A 12,337-nucleotide genomic window follows, 5' to 3' on the forward strand; every position below is an offset into this window, starting at 1 on the left:
GTTATTGGAGTGTTGATATAAACATGCTGACGTTATAACATTCTCACGACTTACTTTACGACTGGAGGTTGAGTTTGTAGTAAACTGAATGAAGTAACCAATTACAACTGCCTGTCAGTATGTGATAGATTACTACTGACATGCACTGTTCAAACTTTCCCCAGCAGGAGATTTAGCTAGATTTACGGTAGAATTTGTCCATTTGACTAGATGTGGAAAGAGAGTACTCGTATATAAAAACAACCACATGTAGAGTTTCTAGGCTACAAGAAATAAAACATACATACCGTTGTCTTAGATGTATTTTGACTTGATTTTCCAACTAATGAACCTCTTTTAGACCCACTAGCGCCCTTCTTGCCACCACTGCTGGCTCCAGGACTTTTACTGGTTTTTTCCTATAAAAAAAAAACAATAAATGTACATACAGTTGTTAAAATTGAAGAATTGTTAATCTTAAAAAGAGAAAGTGCTACATGTGCTAACAGAATTGATGACGTAAGCACAAACTGTCATGACACAGAACTCAAGAACTGATGACGTAGACATACACTGTCATGACAGAACTCAAGAACTGGTGATGTAAGCACACACAGTCATGACACAGAACTCAAGAATTGCTGGTGTAAGCACACACACTGTCATGACACAGAACTCAAGAACCCACAAACTGATGATGTAAGAATACACACTGTCATCACACAGAACTCAAGAACTGATGGTGTAGAAATACACTGTCATGACATAGAACTCACAAACTGATGAATACTCACAACTCTGACTACCTTGATTATAAACTATCTATAATATAGTCAGCAAACTATTTTTTTCACAAAAATCAACTCTCCAACTTTCTAGAAAGAAACGTGTAAATACACTAACCGTATGTTCCTTCTCTGTTTGTGCATCCTCAGCATGAGTAGCTGCATCAGGATTTTTAATCTGGGGATCGTTATTATTTTCTCCGTTTATTGCACCCTCCTCTTCAAGCCTCAGCTCGTCTTTCCATAGACGCATCATTTCAATCACATTTTTACGCTCGTCTGCGGTGAAATCTTTGCCTGTAATCCATGGATGATCTGTCATCTCTCTGGCTGTTAGTCGGTGTGCTGGGTCAACCTTTAACAGTCCCGAAATTGCATCTTTTGCTGTATAAACACAATCAGAAGTCAAAAAGTAAATAAATGTACCACGTGTTCTCCACATCATAATATTATTAGAGAAAGAATAGTGCTAGCATCATCTTTGCCAACCTGGCATGTGAATGCAAATTACTTCTATGTATGTAGTATGTACAGATCCTAATCTGCAGAACTGGAAGGATGCCCTCAACCAGCAGGAGGAGAGATGTTTATAAGCTGATGCCATCTATTACTCGCCCTCACTCAAGCAACGAATACAGACCGAGGTGTTCCACGATAGTGATCCCTATTATACAAATCTATAGACTTGCTACACTCAATGAATACTGTGCAGCCAGATGATACATCTAACAAGGTAAGATACAGAAGATATTAAACAATCTTTTTAACAAAAAATATCTACAAGAGGATGACAAAAAACTATATCAGGGGATGGGATCAGAAATACCACTCTACCAATCTGAAGCATTACTGATATCACAAATTCTTGAGACATACCAAAATTTGGTGTTTCCCTAATCCTTACTATATTGCAACTTATACAAAATCCCAGCCATTCTCATTTTGTCTCATAACAGAGATTTTGTCTCTTAAAGGCCCATGTTTCAATCCCAGGTCATTGCATTAGTGTTATCTTAATAGGGATTATATGGGATTATTTTCTTGTGGCCTAACTTTTTCTAAAGCTCTACCAAACAACCATTTTTTTGCACATAGATTTTAATCTTAATCAGAAGTGGGCCTTTAAGTGAATTGTTTCTGGTTGAGGTATACAGTTGCACTAAGTGCTAAAATGGTTAGGATAGAGAGATATAGTGCTGTCAGGACTAGGTACATAAATATGACAGAAATCTATGATACACAAGTACAAGTGTGGCATACTAAGGGTATTTGCATAAGTAATTGCAGTGTTCCTTGCGACTGTACATTCACTAGCGTAGTGAGTAAAAGTGCAGCAGAAAATACTGCAAACATGAGTGCAAATACCCCAAGTACCCACACTGGAACTCACATGACATGGGGTTCTGTTATCATTATATATTTATCCGAAACAGCAAATTTCCTTAAAAATGATATTGTGTGATCACACGCTTTTGTGTACAAAGAACAGCCCTCCCCTCATTTGCATATCATTTGCATGCAGGTATACAATGTTTTCAGTATTGCACTGTAGTACAAATGGCACTAGTATACACACAAACTGGTGCAAGAAATCTCTCAGGTACATAATGTAATAATTTACATACCTGCTTCATTGACAGCACTCCATGGTTCAGCTGAGAAGTCTAGTTCTCCCTTTTTAATATTTTCATACAAAGAGTCTTCGTCTTTTCCATGAAAGGGTGGAATACCAGATATTCTGAAATCAAATCGGAAATGACATTTTTTATCAATAATGTTGACACCCCACAGTAGCTGTAAGGGGCGTGATCAATAGTTCAATGTAGGGTAAAAAAACTGAATTCTTTCAGTTAGGCCTTAGAACCTCACATCTTTTGGCCATGTGAGGGCATACTTCACTCACTAAAATCATACTAGTGTGTTCAACTGTTTGTATGAAATAAAGATGGAGCAAAAGACATTTCCATTTCTTCAATGAGTTGTAAAATGATGTCCTTTTTTGGCCATATGGGGGCGCACTTCATATATCAAAATCACACTAGTGTGTTCAAGTGTTCGTATGAAACTAAAATAATGACATCTCAAATGTGTTTTTCATTCAGCAGAGGAAATCTTGAATAACATAAGGGGCCTTGTAACTACTAATCACTGTAGTAACAAAACATTTGAGAATAATATAATTATACTTGTACAAGAGTACGTCAAGAAGGTATAGGTAAATAATGGCTATTCCGAATGTTTTTACCAGTGCATTTGCTTGCTTGTGGTAAGCAGGAATGAGACAAGTTTTATGCAATGATATACGATATAATTAGTGTCAGTAACTTATCAAAATATAAACATGATATGAGCCAGGATCCCATAACTCTGTTTACTGATAGAACGCTACATGTTTTAAAAATTGAGTATGATTGTTAGCGACTACATTATAACTTCCACAGATATAAACAAAACTGATAAAAGTGTCGTCTGACCCTACATCAGAGGCACCCAATGTTGTTCATGTATTAGTTGAACATTTTTACCTAATGTTGTCTTTGTGTGAAGTCTTTATTTGGCTCACTTCATTCAAGCAAATGCACCGGTATTGTTTCATGGGTTGTACAATAGCATTTATACTTACAGACAAATGCAATAACTCAAATGCACCGGTATTGTTTCATGAATTGTACAATAGTATTTATACTTACAGACAAAACGCAATAACTCCAATACTCCAGTTGTCACATTGTTGAGTATATGACCGTCCCATTATCACTTCTGGTGCTATTCACAAAATAAAACATGTAAATCTTATTATCAATATTACAATTTCAATTTTTAAAAATCCATAACATACAAAATATTCAACTTTACATCTTGGAAGCATGTTGCTGGTATGTGACTGTATTTGAATATTTTGTAGCTTGCATGTATAAAAAGTAAAACACTTCACTGAACCACCATGGCCATTTTTATGCACGCTTGATATAGAATAGCGCCCTCAACAAACAAAATACAAAATACTTTTGTTTTTGTCATGCTGGTCTTGCTACCCTGAAGTTTCAATATACTTTAATCATAAGAGGTTATTCCCAATATGAAAATTATTCTTTCATTATTAGACTTGGTTATAAAATTGCTGTATTTTCACTTCCCTCAATCTTTTGCCCTAAAAACTGGGAGATGTCTGTAATAACCAAGGTCAAATTAGGATTGAAATTTGGTTGTCGAAAGCAGTTGGTTGTTGTAATTGGTATACACCCTAATCTCTTTTCATATTTCCCTCTTCTCTGCTTGTCCCCTGATATTGCGAAATTCTCTAATTTACCTGGCTAACCTGTCCTAGATTTAGTTTCCAAAATGGTGGGAATGAATTTACTCTCCCAAGTAACAAATGGAAATAGTTGTGAAAGAATTCTAAATAGCATTGCAAGATGATTATGGATTTACATACATCCATGACGTCAGTAAAACATAGAAGTAGTACTAAATAGTTCTTGTTACACGGTTTACTTCTAATAATGTGAGTAATATTTCACCAATCCAGGTTGCCAGGCTATGTCAAACTTTTCGTTTGCTGGCTTTACTGCAAAGTGGCGTAGTGAAGATGACGTGGCTGTAAAGCTGACGTAATTGGTATACCCCCTAATCCCTTTTTTCATATTACCCTCTTCTCTGCTTGTCCCTTGATATTGAGAGATTCTCTAATATATTTGGCGATTAACCTGTCCTGCTCTTGTTACACATAAGTAATTTACAACCCTTAACAAGAACTACTTATCACTAGCATTGACTTTGATACATGATATCTGCCTTACCCATGTACATTGGAGTTCCACAAAAATCTTGTAATGCACTGTTTACGTTTCCCTTGACAACTGATAAACCAAAATCTGTGACCTGAAATAGAGACAATAAAACAGATTAAACTATGTACATGTATATACTACAATGTATACGGCAGTGCAAGGACAGCTTCCCTATTACATTACATCTACATGGAATAGAGACAGATATAATTGAAAGTTAAAGTACAAGAAACCAAAAACCAGAACATGCAGAACACCAAGAAGAGTGAAAGATGGCGGTAAGTCATTAGACAGATGGACAATTTGCAACGGTGGATGCCCTCTATCTGAAGAATTGGGAGTGGGCTTTCAGAATGTGGAATTTAGTCCTTGTGTTGTGTTGTGTTGTGTTGATGAACGGTATCATTGGTTGTTATAAGTTCAGAAAGATATGATGGTACTTTGTTATTAAAACCATTTTTGACAAGTTTATTGAAGTTGTATTTAAGTCGCTCTTGGATAGTTGGGGAATGAAGTGCAATTCTGGTGGTAGTAACGTGTTCAGACTTTTTTTTAGCCCACACTGGATGAGGACAGTGAGATTAATTATGAAAACTCACCTTTATATTAAACTTATCTTCAGGTTTCAAGGGGTCAGTACTCAGGAGTATATTCTCTAATTTTATATCACGATGTACTATATCTGTGAAATAAAAATAAAATTAATTTTGTATATGATTGGGTAATTATAGTAGTCAATATATTAATACAAAATAAATTATTTAGATAAAATCAAGTATCAAGTATTTGATATTAATTCTGTATAATCTGTCCAGGAATTGATGGTAGTTGGTATCCTTGGTCCCAGTTCATGAAGGGTCTTCTCTGTCTGATGTAGATGGTTTCCTTTACTTTACGTTTTAATTAGTCCTGTTCTCTGGCTAAAATCCCAGGACATAATGCTGAATATACATAAAAATCAACATCTACTTGACATAATGTCTAATTATTAATATTATTAGTATTTTAATTTAATATATTTTTGGTTGACGGATCAAAAAACACTAACACCCCAGTTACAGCTAGTGCAGCTTTGACTAATATTTTATCAATGTCAGTTATGTATTAATTGTTGAAATTCAACTACTTACCATTTTTATGAAGATATGAAATTGCACTGGCTAGTCTTGCTATAAGTGTACGTGTTTCCTCAGCTGTAAAAGTACTCCTTTCTTTAAATAATGTTTGAAGTTCCCCTGCATCACAAAGTTCCATCACTAAGTACATGCGCTAGGAGAAAAAAACAAACAGAAACAGTGTGAATGAATACCCTGCATCACAAAGTTCCATCACTAAGTACCTGTGCTAGGAGGGAAAAACAGAAATAGTGTGAATGAATACTTTTGCAAACATATTAGAGTGGCCATATGGATGAGGATTTGGTATTTATTTTGGATTTTTCATTTATACAACAAGATTAACATGGCTTCCTAGCTGGAAAATCAATGTGAAACAACATACACCAAGTCTGTTTGTCACTCAATACACTGCAAGAGATTAGCAGTTATTTCTCTTCACTGCTAATGTTCATCACATGGCAGACATAAACAACCTTGATCAAAGGTACTGACATACACGTAAATATTCAGTTATTGAAAAGACAAAAGATTATACAATTTGGCCACTAGGGGTGCTATTCACAAACAGCTTTTGACTTGGAAATGTTTAATAGCCATAAAAGTTGGAAATGTGGCCAAATACAAAATTCTCTCTCTTGCAAGCATATCATGTACAAAGTTACTTCAAATAGTAAGTTACATTTCTTTTTTCCTATTTTCATTTTTCAAATTTGATAAAGTAATGAAGTTCTTTCACATGCATTTTGTAAACATGTGCATATATTACAAGCAGTGTGCCCTCTAATGATAGCCAAATTTTGTTGTTGTGAGTCAAAATGATAAAAACTGACATTTCTTGTGAGTCACAACATAGTAAGAGATAGGGGAACACCAAATTTTGGTGCATCACTAGAAATTGTGTGTCAGTGGTGTATCAAGTTGGCTTAGAGGACTGATTACAAACTGACACCTGAGCTTGCCTGTGTTTTAGCCATGAGTAAATGTATATTATTATCAACTTACCTTGGCTGTTTCAAAGATTTCTTCTAAATGTATAATATGTTTATGATTTACACGTTTAAGTATCGCTACTTCTCTTTCTAATAATTTCACTGCAGAACTACCCGCCTGTAACAACAAACAAACAAACAAATCATGATTACTCCACATGCTAAAAGTTGTAAATATAAATGTACCTATGAACTCAACTATGCAATGCCTTTGGTGGCAAGACATACATACATACATACATACATACATACATACATACATACATACATACATACATACATACATACATACATACATACATACATACATACATACATACATACATACATACATACACACACACACACACACAGACAGACAGACAGACAGACAGACAGACAGACAGACAGACAGACAGACAGACAGACAGACAGACAGACAGACAGACAGACAGACAGACAGACAGACAGACAGAAGAGATAGCCAGACATAGACACATACAAATATACACAAAGGCTGACAGAGACTATACCCTTCCCTTACAAACATTTTTCATGGTTTGACTACCAGAAATATCCATAACCAAAATTACCTACTGTTGTTTGCAGCTCGCCAGGAGAAGGTGTACATTATCAGAAAGATCTATTGCTAGAACTATTAACATTCACCAACAGAGGGTGGATGTTACCAGAAACGTCTATTGCCAGAATTATTCACATCCACAGCCAGAAGGCATACATTCTCAGAAAGATCTATTACAGCACTATTTATATTTCACCACTAGAGGGTGTACTTTGACAGAAAGGTCTATTTACCTTTTCCTTATTAACTATTTTAATAGCCCATCTTGTACCATCTTCTGTCCTTGTGGCTTCTATAACTTTTCCAAAACTTCCCTGTCCTAGTTTCCTACCAAAACTATACGTCTTTTCTATCGTTGACTCGTCTTCTATTCTTGTGTGTGGAATCTGTCTCTCCGCACTACCTGTACGATTCTTGCCTGCCATTGTGTCAAAGGTCAAAGATCATTTGCGGCGTGCATGAGCCTCAGTACGCCTGTAGTAGAAACAAGAGACAAGACTGGTCAATAAACCGATGTATACGACTTCAAATGAAATGGTAATAAAATAACAGGTGAGTAGAATTATAAACTAGTGCCAGTGGTGTTGTAGCACAACTGACTGCACTGACATTACTTACAGTAGTTCAATGTTGCCATCAACATTATCAGAAAATCAACAGTTACTTATTATTATCATGGTTGCTAAGGTAACTATCATGGTTTCTATGGAAATGGAGCATATTTTAACTCAGCAGTTGCTGTAGTAATTTTCATGGTTGCTAGGGAATTAGAACATAAATGTATGTAACTGCATTTGCTACAACCATTATCATGGTTGCTACGGAATCAGTATCAATTAACTCAGCAGTTGCTATTGCCATTATCATGGTTGCTAGGGAAATCAACAACGATTAGTTTACTGAGCAGTTGCTATAGCCATTATCACGGTTGCTAGGAAACTTCTGGAATGTACATGTTCTAGGAGCACCAACTAGTAGGACCATCGCTATCAATACAATACTGATACATATTATGTAAATGTAGGCTTCCAAATCATGCCATTTTTAACTTTCTCAAGTACTTACAAGTAATGCATGTATGTTACTATAGGGAACTTGCAATCAAGACTGAGCATGCTCAGATGCAAAGGACTATGGGATTATCTGTGGTTATCGTAATACCTAATCTGGAGCTACCAATAAAAACTACCTCCCACAATGGTCAGGGTAACTATGAATTGATCATTTGTGGATGCAAACAATGTAACAGTATTGTTTACAATACCAATTCAATAGTGTTTATTATCACATTTCCCATGATACAACATTCAACATGGCAGGTTTGCAGGTTCCCTATTAATTCCACTCTTTTAAAACTGTCAATGAAGTCTCTCGTTACAATGTTTTATATGACATATTGTCGTACATTTCACTTGTTGTAAACCTACACTGCAAGACAAGTATTGTACATTTATTGTATGCAGCATACGATCTACATTTGTATACATGTATGTACATATTTCTTTCTCATTACAGTTGTACATTTTCTTAACACTGGCCATACCTTCCCTCTCCCCTCCTCACCCTGTAAGACAACTAAGAAGGTTTGATAAACTTTTCACTTGTTACACACCCACCCTCCCCCAGACAAGCATGTACACATACACGTACATATACATTGTAGCATATACCATTTCATACAAAATATATGAATCATAGCCGACATGTAATTGTAAATACTTGTATTGCTTTGGTTATAAATGTAGTTTCTTGACACTGGCCATAAAATCCACTCCAACCGCTAATCCTCACCCAATAAGACCTACAGATCGTTTGCTACACTTTTCACTTGTTACAAATCAACAGTGGCATTACACAGTGTAATGTCTACTACCTTGCTAACTGTGGAATTCAATATAGCAGTAGCGTACTCAATTCCTGATAACATGTTTACAGGAAAACAAAGGCTACTGTTGTCCTGTGTATATACGCAATAGTTTGGTATTCACTAACTATTATTGTTACAGTTACCCTAAATAACACAACAAGGTCACAAATTATAAAATTTCGCTGTGATTTATCAAAGATGTAGATGCTCATTGTTTTAACATAAAATGACCTGGGTATAAATCAAATATATTTAGTTTGAAAGTGCTAAACTTGGCTTGTGGTGTGAAAATTGTTATACGCAGTCAATAGTTTAGTATTCACTGCACATACATACTATAGTTAGTCACCCTTTTAATGACATATTAAACAAATGTCAAGAATTATAAACTCAAAAATGTTCCAATCTTGTGATTTACGAATGATGTAGACATTTGTTGCCATGACATAAAATGACCTGGGTATAAATCCAACATATTTAGTTTGAAAGTGCTAAACTTGGCTTGTGGTGTGAAAATTGTTATACGCAGTCAATAGTTTAGTATTCACTGCACATACATACTATAGTTAGTCACCCTTTTAATGACATATTAAACAAATGTCAAGAATTATAAACTCAAAAATGTTCCAATCTTGTGATTTACGAATGATGTAGACATTTGTTGCCATGACATAAAATGACCTGGGTATAAATCCAACATATTTAGTTTGAAAGTGCTAAACTTGGCTTGTGGTGTGAAAATTGTTATACGCAGTCAATAGTTTAGTATTCACTGCACATACATACTATAGTTAGTCACCCTTTTAATGACATATTAAACAAATGTCAAGAATTATAAACTCAAAAATGTTCCAATCTTGTGATTTACAAATGATGTAGACATTTGTTGTCATGACATTAAATGACCTGGGTATAAATCCAATATATTTTGTTTGAAAGTGCTTGGCTTGTGGTGTGAAAATTGTTATGCGCAATCAATAGTTTGGTATTGATACTATTGTTACAGTCGCCCTAAATGACACAAAAAAGGTCAAGAATTATAAATGCCAAAATTTTCTGATTTCTTTGTTACTAATGAACGACGTAGATCCTTGTTGTGATGAAAAAGACTGACTAGAGTATAAATTCCATATATTTTGTTTGAAAGCATTAACTTGGTTTGTGGTATGAAAACTATTATAAAACAGGGCACTGAACTTTCGTGTCTTGATATTTGGCAAATTTCCACCAAGAATTTTTTGTTTTGCTTTCATAGAATCATACAAACACAATGAAATATCCTACACATGTAGACACTTTTAAATCAACTTCACTTTGCCAGGTTTAAATAAGAATTGCTTATTATTCATTTCACTTTTTGTAAAGTTCTGTTATCCGTTCTAGTGTCACCTTCACATACTTGGACAAACATGTATCGCCTCTAGCAATGTTGATTGTACTAAAATTGTTTCTACAGGTGGGACTAGTCTATGTTTGTCTTTTTTGTCATTGTACAGAATTCCCTGGTGTACACTTGACTCTAGATGGCGCCAGACGTATAGAGCCAAACCACATGTGTACATATGTATAGTAGCATTGGGAACTCCTTTTCTTAAGGCCAGGGTTTCAATCCCAGGTTCTCATATTAGTGTTATCTTATCAGTGGAGATAAAAATAGCATTATAACGATGAAGATATTGGCAAATAGCTGTTAAAAACAACTACTCCACACTTTCTTGCAAGCTCCTTCTAAGGAATTTGTTTAAAATTTTGTAAAATTCTTTGCTTCAACCAGCATGTATCTATTGTCTAACAGATTTATAGTTTCATTCCCGCTCGATATTACAACCTACTTTTCACATTAGAGGTACTTTCAAAATTAGCTACATTCCTGAATCATTCTTTTATTGAGGACAAACCTTTCTATAGTTTTGCCAGACAACTGTATATATGACCTAATTAACCTTGATGATTTTATTCCTACATCATTTATAAAAAGTTTGTCATAGAAGATGAAATTAAAGTGTATACAATATACTGACCTCTGTGAAGTCATTTTGTTGTTTGATGTTTGTTTTTCAATTTTTGATGAAAACATTAATTATCTATGATAAATGTCTCGCTTTTTCAATACCTGTTAATTTTATAATTTACCAGTAATGTTTAGAGGTGTTTTTTTTATCCAACATGGATTTCTCCCACATACATGAATAATCAATTAATGATCACTGCATTCACTTTTTTTTCTTCAAGTTTTCATTAAATCTTGTAATTTCTTCCACATATACAAATATATGTAGAGTAACTCTTGTGAAGTTAAGTCTAGTCTAGACTAGTCTAGTTTTGTTTTGTGTTGTTTCTTTTTGATGAATTTAAATTTGTGATGAAGCACAAAACCTCTAGCTTCAACATAGAATGTGTCTCAGTTTCATCAGACAACAATAGATTTGTATCAAAATTAGAAACTGCAGAATTTGCTTTTCTTGTTGAACACAAAATTCAAAATCTTTAATCAAAACTTCAGTTCCTCAATCAAACTGGTGTATGCAGAACAAAATGTATCACTCAACATCTTAAAACAAACTGACAGGCAAAGTGGTCTATTTATATCAAGCAAATGAGATTTTAGTTCCCTTACACGAATCCAAATTCCTTCACCAAAATGTCAATGTTTTAATGAAACTGGTGTTTGCTTACTGAGTATATCGTTCAACACCTTGACCAAATGTACTGATGTAGATTTTCACACTCAATTTTTTCACCACTTGTAAGTTGAGTTGAAAAACTTTCATTAAGAGTTTAAATACACATCAACACACACTGATAAAATGTGTGCTGTGTGCTAACAGGTGACCAAGTTTACAGACAACACAGATTTATACCAAAATTAGAGAACTCTATTTGTTTCCACTTGTATTTTGAGTTTAAAAACTTTCACTAAAATTGTTCATACACATCAACACACACTGATAAAACGTGTGCTGGGACGTGTGCTAATAGAATGTGACCAAATTTACAGGCAACATAAATTCATATCAGAATTAGAAAAATAAGTTTTCTCCCCATTGTAATTTGAGTTAAGAAACATTCATTGTGACTTTATCCCTTCAAAGCCTGACACCGTACAATGTATATTTAGGGTGTAATTACATAGAGTTACAAAAACCAAGTCATTAAAGGGACATACTCTGTCAACACACTTCGATAAAATGTGAGCTAGAATATGACCAATTTTACACACAACATAGATCTTTACCAAAATTCACA

General features: G+C 34.6%; 1 protein-coding gene across 3 annotated transcripts in view; it reads right to left on the bottom strand.

Annotated features, from left to right (window-relative positions):
• Positions 1-12,337, bottom strand: part of LOC144452849 (serine/threonine-protein kinase 33-like) — a 63,660-nt gene that overhangs the window by 1,858 nt on the left and 49,465 nt on the right. For 2 of the 3 annotated variants that reach the window (XM_078144031.1, XM_078144032.1), the window contains exons 3-11: positions 7,458-7,698; positions 6,676-6,780; positions 5,686-5,824; positions 5,155-5,237; positions 4,565-4,646; positions 3,455-3,530; positions 2,390-2,502; positions 883-1,148; positions 288-398 (exon numbers count right to left, since the gene is read on the bottom strand). In XM_078144031.1, the coding sequence (XP_078000157.1) occupies positions 288-398; positions 883-1,148; positions 2,390-2,502; positions 3,455-3,530; positions 4,565-4,646; positions 5,155-5,237; positions 5,686-5,824; positions 6,676-6,780; positions 7,458-7,649 (1,167 nt within the window). In that variant the 5' untranslated portion in view covers positions 7,650-7,698. Of the gene's footprint in view, positions 1-287; positions 399-876; positions 1,149-2,389; positions 2,503-3,454; positions 3,531-4,564; positions 4,647-5,154; positions 5,238-5,685; positions 5,825-6,675; positions 6,781-7,457; positions 7,699-12,337 lie in introns of all 3 variants that reach the window. The other variant, XM_078144033.1, reaches the window with a different exon arrangement.

The sequence above is a fragment of the Glandiceps talaboti genome, chromosome 23 (assembly GCF_964340395.1).
Source record: "Glandiceps talaboti chromosome 23, keGlaTala1.1, whole genome shotgun sequence".
NCBI lineage: Eukaryota > Metazoa > Hemichordata > Enteropneusta > Spengelidae > Glandiceps > Glandiceps talaboti.